The 15,117-nt window shown below is 45.4% G+C and overlaps 1 protein-coding gene across 1 annotated transcript in view; it reads right to left on the reverse strand.

The window, feature by feature from the left end:
• Nucleotides 1-15,117, reverse strand: part of UBE3B (ubiquitin protein ligase E3B) — a 53,388-nt gene that overhangs the window by 25,537 nt on the left and 12,734 nt on the right. Inside the window, exons 8-16 of the mRNA XM_007954997.1 lie at nucleotides 13,583-13,688; nucleotides 13,179-13,299; nucleotides 11,971-12,148; nucleotides 9,716-9,879; nucleotides 7,548-7,715; nucleotides 5,235-5,406; nucleotides 3,329-3,447; nucleotides 2,600-2,714; nucleotides 1,724-1,823 (exon numbers count right to left, since the gene is read on the reverse strand). Of these exons, the coding sequence (XP_007953188.1) occupies nucleotides 1,724-1,823; nucleotides 2,600-2,714; nucleotides 3,329-3,447; nucleotides 5,235-5,406; nucleotides 7,548-7,715; nucleotides 9,716-9,879; nucleotides 11,971-12,148; nucleotides 13,179-13,299; nucleotides 13,583-13,688 (1,243 nt within the window). The remainder of the gene's footprint in view (nucleotides 1-1,723; nucleotides 1,824-2,599; nucleotides 2,715-3,328; nucleotides 3,448-5,234; nucleotides 5,407-7,547; nucleotides 7,716-9,715; nucleotides 9,880-11,970; nucleotides 12,149-13,178; nucleotides 13,300-13,582; nucleotides 13,689-15,117) is intronic.

Below are 15,117 nucleotides of genomic sequence, written 5' to 3' on the forward strand. Positions count from 1 at the left end.
AGATGCAGAAGAGCTAAACAATACAATCCACCAACTTGGCCTTATAGACATCTATAGAGCACTTCACCCAACAGCAGCACAATATACATTCTTCTCATTTTGTCAAAGAAATCAAGACAGCGTATCTAGACCCTAAGGAAGTGCTTAGTAAAGTGGAGGGTCAGAAAAAAGGGGAAGACCCTTAGTGACATGGACTGACACGGTGGCTGCAACGATGGGTCAAGCAAAGCAAGGACTGCGAGGAGGGCACAGGACCAGGCAGTGTTTCGTTCTGTTGCACACAAGATCACTATCAGTTGGAATCTATAATAACAAGACCCTAAGGAGCCCCCTCTGAGAGGACCACAGTATCGTCACGCCATCCAATGGACATTCACGAGTGCCCACTACTCTCCAGGGTGAGAACCAGGCTTTCTGTCACTTCCTGGACGCTCCTCCCATACAACCTGACCTTCTAAGGTCCCTCATGTCTGTGATACCACATGCTCAGGTTTTCCTCCTGTCCCTCATTACTCCCTCTCTTCCTAGGCTGGTCCTGTAAATGATGGGTCCTGAGGGGTTCTGGCCTCAAGCTCCTTGTCTCCTCCCTCCCTCTAGCTCCCTAACCACCCACATCCACGGCTGCAGCTACAAGGACTAGGTTCTGCCTTCCCATAGAATCTATCTGTTGTCCAGCATTCCCTCCTGAGCCCCAGACCCATGTGTCCAATGGAACAACAGACAGCTCACATCCTCCTTGGTCTAAGCTGAACTCACCACCAGGGAATGGCTCCTTCAACTATCGGTGCCCAAGCCACAAAGCTGGGTACCATCCAAATGCCTCCTTTCCTTCTCTTTGTCATCATTCTTCAAGGCCTGTAGGTGCTACCTCCCTAAGAACTGCTTGATTTTTATCACCTTTTTCTACTCTCAAGGAGCACTGGTGGTGCAGCAGTTAAGGGCTTCACTGCTATCTGAAAGGATGGTGGTTTGAACCCACCATCTGCTCCATGGGAGAAAGGTCAGGTCCCTACCTGTGCTCCTACAGCATCTGGCCCACTCCCAGAACTGCCAGCTCACACTGATTTGTCTCTGGGCCCCAGTACTTAGCATCACATCTGGCATAGAGCACGAGCCAATCACTGCTTGCCAAGTGGATGATGTCATGTGTTCACTGCCAATTGCTAAAACAAAGATAGGGTCCTCCCTGGGTGGCACCAGCAGTTTGCACTCAACTACTAACCTGGACTGATGATTTAAACACACCCAGTGGTGCCAGAGAAGACCGGGCCATCTGCGCCCACCAACAATACAGCCAAGAAAACCCTACGGAGCACCATTCTCCTCTCGAACTCACGGGGTCACCACAAGTTAGAACTGAATCAGCTCAACGGCACTGGGTTTGATTTTTTTTTTATAACAAAGATACAAAGTCAAGACCGTTGTAGTAGAACAGAAAGAAACACAAACAAGCTCTACTCTTCATTTCTCTTATTCGTAAGGATCAGACTGCGAACCTTTCTTAACTTAGTCCTAAATCTGTATCTCGTTCATACCTAAGCATCGAGGAATCATGCTAAGTCTTAACAAGGAATCTGTGTTTACTGAGGAAAAGGTATAGAGTAGACAGACAATACTGACACTTAGTAGGGACTTGCTGAATATCTGTGAGTGAATGAATAACCAACTGAATGGATGTGTGAACCAGTGAACCATTTAAGACAACGCTCTATCTACAACTCACGTTTTTGTGAGGAATGACGTGAGGGATATACTGCAGGATCAGCTGGGCCCGCTTTCTGTCCTTGTCCAGTTCTTGGAAGAGCACACTGGGCTTGAGATCTCTTAAGAAGAGAGGACATGGGTCTGAGACAGTTAAAGCAAGAAAACCATTCTCTAAGCAGAGGGCTGGCAAACTCCAGACTGTGGGCCCAATCCAGCCTGCAGCCTGTCTTGGTAAATGAAGTTTTAATGGAACACAGCCACACTCATCTGCACGTGTGTTGTCTGTGGCTGCTTTCGGACTACAACAGCAGAACTGACTAGTTGTAAAATGGACCTACAAAGCCTGAAATACTCATAATCTGGTCTTTTACAGAAAACGTCTGCTGATCCCTGCTCTAGTGCCACGGCTTCAGGAGTAACCCAGGAGCTGACACATCATCGCCACAAATGCTATCATTCTGCGGAAGGACAGCATTTGTTGCAGGCGGGTTTCCCCTCCCCCTCAAACACCTAGCTGCAGCTTTCCTTCTGGTAATTCTGTTGATAAACTGACATTTAACTATCCCATCCTGCTGCTCAGCAGAGCTGAAAGAACTTTCCGTCCCAGTTTGGACAAGAAACATTTGCTAAATGTGATCTGGCTTTGTCACCATTAATTAACTCTCATCATATTCAGCATTAAGCGTCTCGTAACAGGAGCGGCTGCTAAGTGAACTGTGCAACAGCGCTTAGTAGGAACAGTGGTTCTTTTCATGTAGACAAAGGACAGGGTGAAGGAGAGGGAACACTCTCTGCCCTAGAACCTGAGCGCTGAGACCTCGAGCTCTGCGGCTGGCAGTGGACAGCAGCGTGCACCCTGGCTCCCACCAAGGCCTTCCCCAGCCCTGGCTCTCACTTTCGCAGCCAGTGATCCTCAGGGGCGAAGCGCCGCCGGCAGTCTCGCTCGTAGAGGACCATCAGCCACCCATGGACGGATTGGAACAGCTCCAAGGTTTCGCCCTTGGCGTTTTCTGTAGGACACACAAACGGGTGAGTCATGCTCAGGGCCGAGGAGATCAGAACTAAAGAGGAGGGGAGGACAGCCTCTTGTCTCCTCTGGTCACCACCGAGTCCGCAATCTCCCTCCCTTGGGATTTTACATGTAACGAAAGGAATTAAACAACACCCAATGAACGTTCCAAATGGCTGCTGGCCTTGAGCATCACTTAGACATAACCGTTCCTGCTGCCTCCCACCAGTATGTCATCCAAAGGACCTGTGTAAGTGAAAGAACTTTTCATTGAACTGGAAACACCTAATTTGAAGTGTGAACCAGCACACATTTGATCGTCATGGAAATCAACTCAATGAATCAAAAGGACAGAGATACAGGGCAAAACTAATCTTCATTAATAATCCTGACACAACATGCAAATCCTGAAGCACGCTGGGGAGACTTGTATCACCTTACTATCATCTTGTGTGGTCACAGAGTGTGAAGAAAGAAAAGCTCCAAGTACGTGAATAAATCTATGTTTCTAATTAACTTGACAGACAATAAAGTTAAGAATCAGTTGCTGTTTCAGGCTCTTTACAGTTTCTATGAGTGCAATATGTCAGATGATGGCTAACTCCATGACCTTACCTACAATTCCATCCCAGATCATCTTAAACACAAAGGAATTCAGAAATGAGGAGATGGTGACCAGTTCTTCAAGTTTGAATGAAATTTGTTCTTCATAAACTTCAATGTCATCAAGAATCCTAAATCAGACAGAAAGTTATTTAGGAAGTCCTGCTGAGAAAAGGAGAAGAAAAAAAGAGACCTGTAGCATAGTGCCTAAGGTACTTAACTGCCAAATAGAAGGCTGGTGGTTCAAACCCACCAGCCACTTCTTGGAAGGACGGTTGGAGAATCTACTTCCATAGTGATACTGCCTTGGAAATCCAAGGAAGGGTCGCTAAGAGTGGGGCCCGACTTGATGGCAAATAACAACAACCATTTACTAGACAAAATAAGTGAGGCTAAGGCATCAGCTCTATTCTCAGTGTCTTTTGGAGCGACTGATTGTGAAATGTACAGATAAAATGGTGTATTTAGGATTTGTCTCAAATTCGCTGGGAGTGGGTAGGGGTGTAGATGAAACAGAACTGGTCATGACCCAGGAACTGTTGAAGCTGGGTGATGGGCACATGAGGGTTCATTACTACTCTTCTCAACTTTTATTTACCTGAAATTTTCCAAAGTCAAAAGTTAAAAAAATAAGGCGGAAAAGAAAAAAAGCTCTCCTCTCTCTATCTTTGAGAGAATCTGGCTGTGGTGCTTTCCTAATTCAGGCCTCGATTCCTACCTTATTCATGCCTGAGCACCAAGGAATCTTGGGTAAGCCTTGATCGGAGTCTATTTACTATGGGAAGCTGTGGAAGTTTATCCTGCATCCAAGACAAATGCTACTAATATTCAGGAGGTACTTGATGAGTATTTGTGAGAGAGTGAAGAAACATGTGAATGTTTGTGTGAAGTATTCAGCCGTTTAAGACACAGCTGTCTGAGAACTTCATAAATCCGTTCCATCCACTTAAGAATACGACTCACTCTCAGGACACCCTTCGCCAGAAATTAAGACCCTTCTTTCCTCTCCAACTGCCCCTTCAGCCCTTCCCCTGCCACCTACAGGTCCCTGATCCCGTCCTGCCAATGCTTTCTAGCCTGAACATAGCTGTGTGAGGTCCATTCTACTTTATAATTCTTTACTAACCTTTTGGGAAGAAGTGGAGTTAAAAGAATACTAAATAGTTAAGTAAATATGTAACGTATTAACTTCCTGCTCTGTGCCAGGCATTGTACTGAGTACTTGACATCCTCCTCTCATTTACTCCCCATCAGTGTTACCTCCATTATACTAACGAGGACACTGAAGCACAGAGAAGTTGAGCAGCCTCGCTCTAGGCCAGCTTAATAGCAACGATAAAAGCGACAGCCCACACCGCTGAGCTCTTCAACGTGCCAGGGACTGTGCTGACCATTGTGCAAGCAACATCTCTTCGAATCCTTACCACATCCCTGAGAGATAGGTGCTACTGTTATCCCACCTCCAGATGAGTCAAAGGAGGTTCAGAGAGTATCCCACCTCCAGATCAGTCAAAGGAGGTTCAGAGAGGTTGAGCCACCTGTCCCTTTGCCCAGGGTGTTACAGTCAGTAAAGCAGCTGATCCAGGAGTTGACCTTGGCTGTCTGACTTCAGAACTTTCTGGAAAATTACTCACTGAGTAACTGGTCAAGCCATGATTTGAACCCAGCTCTGGCAAACCTCACAGCCTACACCTGGTACTGACCCAGGTCCCTGAAAGGGCAGGAACTAACAACTGCTTGTATAGCCACTACATGCTGCCACCTGGCACATGTTTTCTCATTTGATTGTTATAATGACCCTGCCACACAGGTCCAAATGCATGCAGCCACCATGTCAGCAACTGTTTCCTTATAGACACCGTAATCTGGCCTTCCCGAATTCCAGGAGAGAAGCCCAGCCCCACAGCCGTGGACCCACGTGATGAGGTGCCGGGAGCAGTCACAGAACAGGATCAGCATGGCCAAGAGCTGCTTGGACTCCGCGGTGTCATTGTTCAGGCATTCCAGGAAGAGCTTCAGGCCCCCGTGGGGCCCCAACTCACAGATAAATGCCCACAGTTTGGGCAGCAGGTCGTCAAGGTAAGTGAGACCTGGAGAAGGACAGAGAAACCCAAGCTTCAGGTGAGGCTCCCTCTGGTCCACTGTTTCTCCCATCCACTGGGGAAGCAAATCACTTTAACCTATTAGTGAACATTCCACATGTATCAGGGAAGAAGGTACAGTGATTAAGGAAATCATTACCATCACAGAACAATGATAATTAAAAAAAATAATAAATTCACTGCCATCAAGTCAATTTGACTCAGCAAACCCCCTTGGGTTTCCGAGGTGGTATATCTACGGAAGTAGATTACCCAACCTTCCTTCCCAGGAGTGGTTGGTGGGTTTGAATCTCCAGCCTTCTGGTTAGCAGTCAAATGCCTTAGGCACTTACGCCACCAGAGTTCACATGATAATGTTGTTGTTGTTGTTATTTGCCGTCAAGTCAGCCCGACTCATAGCGACCTCTCCTTGGGGTTTCCGAGGCAGTATCACTACGGAAGTAGGATTGCCCAAATAGTGACCGGCAAATAGGTGCCGGGTGCCTGATGCTGTTCTAAGTACTCAGCAGGCACTGCCTCCTTGGGCTTTGTAAAGCCCAGGATTCCCTCCATTTTACAAATGAGGAAATGGAGGCACAGAGAGGTAACTGGCTTAAAATCACATAGCTAGTAAGTGTCGGAGCCTGAAATGGAGGCTAGGTCTGTCTGACTCAACGTCTATACATTAAATCAGGGCTCAGAAAATTTTTTGGGAAGGGCCAGAGAGTTATTTTCAGGCTTTGGGAACTAGTCTCTGTCACAACTACTTATTGCTACCATTGGGGTATATAAGCAGCTGCAGATAATACATAAATGGATGTGGCTGTGTTCTAATAAAACTTTACTCACAACAGTAAGTGGTGGGCTGGATTAGGCCTGCGGCTGTAGTTTGTGGACTCTCTGCTTTAAACCTTCCGTGCAGGCTCAGCTACCTACATTTAGTGAAGCACTCTCCTCTCATCTACTCCTGTAAACCTCAGAAACTCACTGCCCTTGAGTCGACTGCAACTCACAGCAATTCCCATAGAGTCTCCGAGGCTGTAAATCTTTGTGGAAGTAGTGTGCCTCATCATCCTCTCTTGGAGCAGCTGCTGGGTTTGAACTGCTGACCTTTATGGTTAGCAGCCAAATGCCTTACCCACTAGACCACCACAGCTCCTTCCTTCTATTATTCTACCTATGTCAGAAATGGGAAAGTGATGACCACAGCAGAGAGACTCTGAAGCATAAGACAAACACTTAACCCGTGAAAGCAAAAGGGAAGGGAGAGGACAGTATCAGCACGCTTCCTATCAGCTAAAAAGCCTCCAACACAGGCCACCATCACTGTTGTACGGTGAGGTATGTACCCCAAAGTATTCCTCAGAGAAATGGGAGTCACCTTATATTTCAGTCTTTATAATTCCTCTAATTTCATAGGGCATTCTCTGAATTACTCAAAGATAATCTCCCTTAGCCCACTAATGGATGTTACAGGGCACACAGACAGAATTGGTAAGGAGGCAGAAAAATGTAACGCCATGGAATCACCCTGTCTTATCCCCAGTGGTCTCACCTCACGTTTTCAAGGTTAGGGATGTGGTTATAAAGAGTCTTTAAAAAGCAAGACTTTCCAAATCATAAAAAAGACCAAGCTTACTGGTCTGAGAGAGCCTGGTGAGACCCTCCTGCTCCCAAGACTACAAACCTTAGTTACCCTTCAGGTCTGGAACCCAACTCACTCTGGTGGCTTCCAGCTAAATAATAGACAAGCATATGGGGTGAACATTTGTATCAGGTAGATACACTCCTCAGAGCTATCAATCATGGGAGAATAAAAGGGCAGTATGTGCATAGGGAGATAGCTGAGGGCCAAGAATGCATAGGAGAGAAGGACGCAGGGAAGAGATAACTCCGTGGAAGAAGTGGGAAGAGAGCTGTTACATTGTGGAGAGTGCAGTCAAAGTAATGAAACAAAATGTGTATGAACTGCTGTACAGAAAATGAATTTGCTCTGTAAACTTTCACCCAAATCACAATAAAAATTAAATAAATAAAAAAAAGAATTCTCCTTCAAAGTCTATTTTCTGACTTGAGGAAGTTAGGAGATAACCAACTTTTTCTAAGGACAGCTTGGTCTGAGATGGAGGAAGGTGCTGAGGGATGCAGACCTGTGAGGATCTGCAGCCGGATCTGGGTGAGGGTTGTCAGCGAGGTCTGGTAGAGGACGCAGATGTTGCAAACCTTCTGTACTTCCGCAGAGTCAACACGTTTACCCCCAACAGGCCGGAGAATATTCCGAACTGATGCTGACTTCTGAAATGCACGCTTTAGGAGATCTGGCACAGAGAGGAGAAATGTATGAGCAAGGGCAGCTCGGGACCTGCCAATCCCACCCTGTGAAAGGAAGAGCACTTCCTGGAAGCTCCTCAGTCACAGCCAGAGCCAGACGGTGGGGCTGCAGCTTTGATTTAAGTTGTCTCTTTGAAATAAATTAGATACACATTAAAAATAGTTTCTGAGGTGAAACACAACAGACTTCTTCAGAATCTTGGAAAATTTCTCGGGACAAGTTGTTGTTGTTGCTATGTGCCGTCAAGTCGCACCCAACTCATAGAGACCCCTCCTTGGGTTTCCGAGGTGGTATCACTACTGAAGTAGATTGCCCAACCTTCCTTCCAAGGAGTGGCTGGTGGGTTTGAACAGCCTTAGGCACTATGCTACCAGAGCTCCCCAGGACAAGCTAGGCATGTTCAATTCTTACATGAGATTCTTTTACTGTATCACTTAACTTCACAGCTTGCAGAGGTAAAAATTCAGAGGACTCTTAAGGGAAAGGAGTCCTTGGGTGGCACAAACGGTTGCGTTGGACTAGCAGCTGCAAAGGCTGGAGTTCAAAGCCTCCCCCCGGAGGTGCATGGGAAGGCCTGGCAATGTGCTTCCAGAAGGTCACAGCCTTAAAATCCCTAAACAATAGCTCTATTCTGTACACTGCGGGTCGCCATGAGTCAGAATTGACTTGACAGCAACAACATATTAAGGGAAGAGAAGCAAAGGTGGGGGAACCTGGTGGATTGTCAATTTCCTGTGCTTTTACAGGGAAGGAGGTCATTTGACTTTAAATGCTGATAAACTTAACTAAGAGCACTTCTTTTGGTTCTACTCATCTTAAACCTTCCTGTTTAGATCCTGTTGAGGTTACATTCAAGGAGCTCTGGTAGCAAAGTGGTTAAAGCACTGGGCTAACCTAAATGCTGGCAGTTCGAATCCACTAGCCGCTCCATGGGACAAAGATGAGGTGGTCTGCTTTTGTAGATTGACAGCCTTGGAAACCCTCTAGGGGCAGCTCTACTCTGTCCCATAGCATTGCTATGAGTTGGGATAGACTCAATGGTGGTTTGGTTTGGTTTGGTTTGGTTTGGTTTGCTTTGAGGTTACAATCACTGAGCCACTCACACCGACCGAGACAAGACAGCTTTGCAAACACTGAATGACTAAAAAAAAAAAAGCTACTCTGAAACACACAGACAAGTAACTCTACTAAATTATGGGTTCAAGGTCTTTCCTTAGCTTTCATTAGAATAGGCAACAAGAAACCGTCCCACAGAACCCAGTACTGATCCTACAGCAGAATGTTTATGAAGTAAACATAGACTTGTTGCCATGTGACTCACTGTCCCCCTTATAATAAGCCCTACATGGGAGGTTGATTTTATGATTAAGAACACAGGAAAGCTCTACTTCCATGGAAAACCATTTTCTTTTTCCTGTTAATGAGATGTAAGAGAGGGTCTATAATTCTCTTTTCACTCTGGCTACAAGAAAATTCAGAGCCAAACTTGAAGTACAGAGACAGCCACAGTGACACTCACAGGGCACACATCTGTGGATAGCCTTCTATATATATGATCTTGATTTTGTTCACCTATTTATATTTCCCTGGCATTTGTTTAAGGTCCCTGGGTGGCATAAGCAGTTTGGGATTGGCTGCTCACCTAGAGGTCGGCAGTTCAAACCTACCCAGTGGCTTGGCAGAAGACGGGCCTGGCAAACAGCTTCCATAAAGATTACAGTTAAGAAAACTTTATGGAGCATTTCCACTCTACAGGGGGAGTCACGAATTAAAACTGACTCAGTGACAATGGGTTTAGTGTTTTTGGTTGGCCCTTGTTTTCTACTCCTATTTCTATTCCTGTTCATTTTCTGTCATTGTTTCGCTAAACGTAAGCTTGACTTAAGTAGTCTCAAAATGTTTGTGGAAGAAGTCACAGTTCCACACGAAGTGAAGCATGCATGTGGGGACAGTCAAGGGCTGCGTCCAGGCCCCTCCAGCACTCACTCTTCACTGGAAGCACGTTCTGGGGGGACGCTGGCTGCACCTGGGCCGTCTCTTGGCTCTCCAGCAGTTTCTTGCTCAGGATGTCACTAAAGAAGATGCGGATGAGAGGTACTCCCCACAGGAACTGCAGCTGTTTGATGATCAAGGGCATTGACTTGTTGAGGCTAGGAGAGAGCGGGAAGGGATGAGGCATGTCAGTGCCACCGGAGGGATGGCCAGGGAGAGCCCACTCCACGTGGAGGGCGGGTCAGCTAGGTCCTGGCACTCAACAAGGCAAATCAAATACATCTAAACACAAAGAATAGAGAAATCGTCACGGAAGGCCTGGGACATGCAGACACTGATGTCTTCATTTTCTCTGCTGCTCCACCCAAACTTCCTGTGCTGATGACAGCAGCGCTGCCGCCCCCAGCCCGCTCAGCAGTCCCGTCTGAGACAGCCTCAGAATCTGCCCATCAACAGACAAGAGCTAGCTCACGCTGCTGCCTGGGCTTCCTCCCCACAGCTAGCCCTCAGGCCTGGCCCAGAAACCCAGATAACGTGACAGCCTCCTAAGTGCTTCCTTGCCCTCAGGTTCACCTCTCTCCCTACATTCCATACCCTCGGTATCAGACACCCAGAAATTCTGCCTTCAGCACCTCCTTGCTCACGATCCTATCATGCCTCCCGTTCTCCCCAGTTTTGTGGGTCTTCCAGCATCACTCATCATAGTATAACACCACCTGCCGCTGAACACGGCCCAGGCCTGGCAGTAAGCCCTGTGCACGTGTTTTCTCATGGGACCCCCTGAAACGGCCCTGTGAAAGGGACTGTGAGAATTATCCCCATATTTCAGATGAGGAAATTGAGGCTCTCAGAGGTAAGGGGACTTGTACAAGGTCCCTCAGAGAAGAAGGCGCAGTGCTGGCAGCTGTGCGGGTCACTACTGTGCCATCTGCCCCACCTCCACCTCCCAGGACGTCTCTTCTGACTCACTGCACACAACTCCCTGCTCTTCAGGCTGGGGCAACTGGAGAGACAAGGATGTCCACTCAGGTACAAGGGGAAGGAAGCACAGTCGGGATTTCATTCACTTGCCCTTCGTTTGTTGCTCCCAGAGCACCTGCCGTGGGCCTCGTGCCTCGGGCAGGAATCTGAGCAGGTAAACAGCTGGGCAGGCAGAGCTGCTTCTGCACAAGCTCTTATCTCAGCCCAGGTTCTTCAAATTCATGAGGGAGCCTTACTTAATTTTTATTCTTTTAGCCTAGTATTTTACATCTTTATTTCTTAATTACCAAAAAAAATTTATACCCCACTTTTGAAAAAGATCTGGGGTGCTGTCTGTTCCCTTTGAGTCCCTTTGTCTTGTTTTAGTTACAGCCAAAATATGCCAGACTAACCAAACGGTCAACATAACTTTAAAACGAAAAAGGGAATGTAAGGGGGCAGAGAAACTAGATTAATGGAAATGAAACAACTAGAATGCAAATGAGAATGTTCGTGCATCATGAAGGATGTGATCTGTGTCATTGAACAGCCTGTGCACAAACTGTTGAATGGGGAAGTCAACTGTTGTGTAAACCTTCACTGAAAACAGTAAAATATTTTTGAGCTTTTTATTATAGTTTGGGTGAGTATGCAGAGCGAATTAGCCTTTCATTCAATAATGTATACACATCTTGCTTTGTGACACTGGTTGCAATTCCCCTAATGTAGTGGCACTCTTCCCACTGCTTCCCTGAGTTCCCTATTTCTATTTGTCCTTCTTTCTTGCCTCTTTCTGCCTTATAAGCTTTGTTTCTGGGCAAATGCTACCCTTTTGGTCTCATGTGGCTGTTTAATAACCTATCATTTAAAAAAAATATGGCAGTCTAAGCAATCAATAAAGGTTATACTGAAAAAAAAAAGGTAACATCAATCAATAAAGCTTATAATTAAATTACACGTGCCTTCTACAGTTCTTTTAGATGGCACAACCTCCTTGCATGTTAGTTTCCTATGTGTGTTATATGCTTATGTGCGTAATTCATGTGGGCACATTTTATGTTGAGAAATACAGTACAGATAGAAAAAAAACTGAAAGAATGCCCACCTAGTTTGCCTTTGGGTAGTAAGATTAAGGGATGGTTTTTATTCTCTTTGGTCTCATCTGTATTTTATACAATGACTATATGTTACTTCTGTAATAAGAAATAAAACAGTAACTGTTGGAAGGAAGGATATAAGAAAGAAGGCGAGAGGGACAGGAGGGACACTGATTTGCCTCCAGGACTCACCCATAATCCACGGATTGGGAGAACCAGCCCAGGACAGGGTGCCAGTGGGTCAGGTTGGATTTCTTTTGTGACACATACTTCTGACAGTAGCACAGCATTTGAGTGAGCATGCTCACAAACCCATCCATCTCCTCCTCTAACACTCGGGGACTGAAGGAGCCCAACTGGAGGAGGTTGCCTACAAAGAGAGAAGGCTTGTGAGGCAGGCCCGCCCCACCAGCCAACTTTGGTGCCTCGTAGCCCTGCTCTCTGACTCTGGCTCAGGCAGCTGCATCTATGTGCAAGAAGAAATTCCAAGTGGATAGGGACCTGGGGGCTGTGCTGTGGGCTGCAGTGTGGTGTAGGGGTAAGACTGTGGGCTTCAGAAATAGGCTGACCTGGGTTCAAATCCTGGTTCCACCACAGGTGAGTTGCATGACTCATACCTCACCTCTCAAATCCATTTCTTCATCTCTAAGAGTAGAATAATGACCCCTCTCTCAATGTGAGGAGTATATGAAGAAACACATGCTGTCAGCTACACTGTGCTGTGGGATACACTGAGCTATTATTGTATTTTAATATCACACTACCATTTCAAAACCAGGGGTCAACTTAAGAAATGACCTTTCCAAGTGTACCTGGATGTCCTGGGAAATCACTGTTGTTCAGTGTTCACCAAAGTTACTTAAAATCCCTCGTGTGAGGTGTCCCCCAGTAAATTCCCCTTAAAATTTACCTCATGGACATTTTTTCTGCACAAAGTAAATTTCTGTAAGGCAGTGAGAATTATGTACCTTGGCTGTTCTTAAATACCTTTAGTCACAAACCTTTTCTTCATACAAAAGCTTATTTGTAGACCAGGTGATCCAAGTGTTCTACCCTGGTCCAAGTTTCTTCTAACTGCTTCCATTGACCTCTTGTCTCCTGAGTTGAGAACTATCCAGGCAACTCATCACATTTCCCTTTTTTCCTTGGCTGCCAGGACGACGAGGGATGGCATTTAATGCTCATTTCCAGTCACTCAACTAGCTTGCTAGGTTGGCATATTTCCCCTGCGATTTTAACTTTGTGTCTGTTTGCACTGTTTAACTGAGCATGTGTCTTTTACTGTGAGCACTTCTAATTGTTACCAAAAGTAGCTCATGACCTCTATAAAGGGGGAAAGCTTAACATGCAGGCCTTTCTGACCCCTCAAGTGCAATCCAACTCCAGTCATGGAAACTCACCCATTAGGCAAAGGGTATGGCATCCTTCTAAACATTCACATACATCGCTGCATCGATCTTCATCTCTTAAAAATATGATGAATTTACGAAGCATGTCATGAGATTCTAAAACAGCGAGACGCTGCGGACAATTGCAGACAGTTAAGGCAGAAGCTGGGCATGAAGAATTCCCCACTAAATCGTGAAATCAATCACCTGCCGATCACGCACTGGGATGTCTAAGGGCTACTCTACATCAAGAGAAGGTCATGTTTCTTTGGGTGGAGAACACAAGTGTGTCTATAGTTTGGAGGTAAAATCAGGGTAAAGGGTGGAAATTAGCACAGAAAACATTTTACTAACTCTGAAGAAGAAAAGTGAAAGGAATTGATTTTCGGGGTGAAGAGTTTGCAAAGCCCACTTACCTCAGGGGTCAGAGTGCTGAGGTGAGTCACCAGGGCTGGTACGGACATGATGTGGATGAGGAAGGGCCGAAGCAGATTGTCCGAAAATTGTGCAGCCATCACAGGGCTAGACAGACAGATCATCTCATTCAGACAGGTCCGCGTGTGCCCTTGCACAAAAGGGCAACCCTCTCACTGCTCCCCAGACCCTCTGAAATTAGACTTCAAAGGATTCTAGGAAAACGAAAAGCTGAAAATGGTGACATACACTAGAGAATGGTTAAGGCAGTGACGGTACAGCCATCTGATCTAATACCATGCAGCTATTAAAAATCAAGGCATGCAGAGTCTTGTGGAACATCTCAGTCAATTGGCATAATATAGTTCATAAAGTGATGGTTTACATTCTTGTTTGATGACTAGTGTCTGGGGTCTTAAAACCTTGCACATACATCCATTGGTCTCTATGCATCCAGAATAAAAGAGAAAGGAGGAAACTAAAGACTCAAAGAAGAACCAACTCTATAGGACAAACAGTCTGCACTAACCACGGCCTCAGCTACCCTGAAACTGGAACTAGATGGTGGCCAGCTACTACAATTAACCATTCTAATTATGGCCACAGTAATAGATGGAACCTGACAGAATGGAAGAAAAATGTGGAACAGAACCTCAAGTTCCTGAAAAGCAAAATAAAAAAATAAGACAGACTGGACTGGTTGAGACTGGGGAACTCTCTAAGATTATTGACCTGTGACACTTCAAATTTCTAACCAAAACTAACCTGAGGTTACCCTGTAGCAAGAGATTGGCTCATAAAGTAACATTACCCATAAATACTGGGCTCCTTTAAAAAAATCACCTGTATGTGACCAAATGGTCAACAATTACAGGTAGTCTCTGACTTACGAGGTATTCAAGTTATGACAATCATCAGTGGTTTTTTGGTACATCTTAGTGTTAATAATACAATGCACGTAATCTGTTGATCTTATCGTTCTCAGATGTTCACTCACAGATGGTCAAAGATCAGATTACAAAGATACTGATAATAGAAGGCAAAAAATAAGGAAAACTAAAAAAATAATATACTAGTAGTATTTGACTTATGTCAGAACCAACTTACGACAGAGTTGTCAGAATGGAACCTCGTCATAAGTCAAGGAGAACCTGTACTGGTTTAAATGAAATACATCAATTAAAGTGAGTTTCTTCCCTCTTCATGAGGCACAGTGAAAGGGAATTTGCTCTGTAAACTTTCACCCAAATCACAATAAATTAAATTAAAAAAAAGAATGTTTTTCTTTTGACTTTTCAAATGAGGCTCTCATTGCATTTTTATTGGACAGTGCTACTCTAGCCCAGCATTGTCCAATGGAACTTTCTGTGGTGATGAAAGTTCTACACTTGCTCTGTTCAATATACTTGCTATAAGCCAGACATGGGGATTGAGCCCTAAGGCAACTGGTGAACTAAATTCTTAGACTAAAACCAAAAAACCAAACTCACTGCCATCAAGTTGGATCCAACTCACAGCGACCCCTCCTTGGGTTTCC

This window comes from Orycteropus afer, unplaced genomic scaffold (genome assembly GCF_000298275.1).
Source record: "Orycteropus afer afer isolate SDZICR_OR568_19922 unplaced genomic scaffold, OryAfe1.0 scaffold00487, whole genome shotgun sequence".
In the NCBI taxonomy this organism is placed as follows: Eukaryota; Metazoa; Chordata; class Mammalia; order Tubulidentata; family Orycteropodidae; genus Orycteropus; species Orycteropus afer.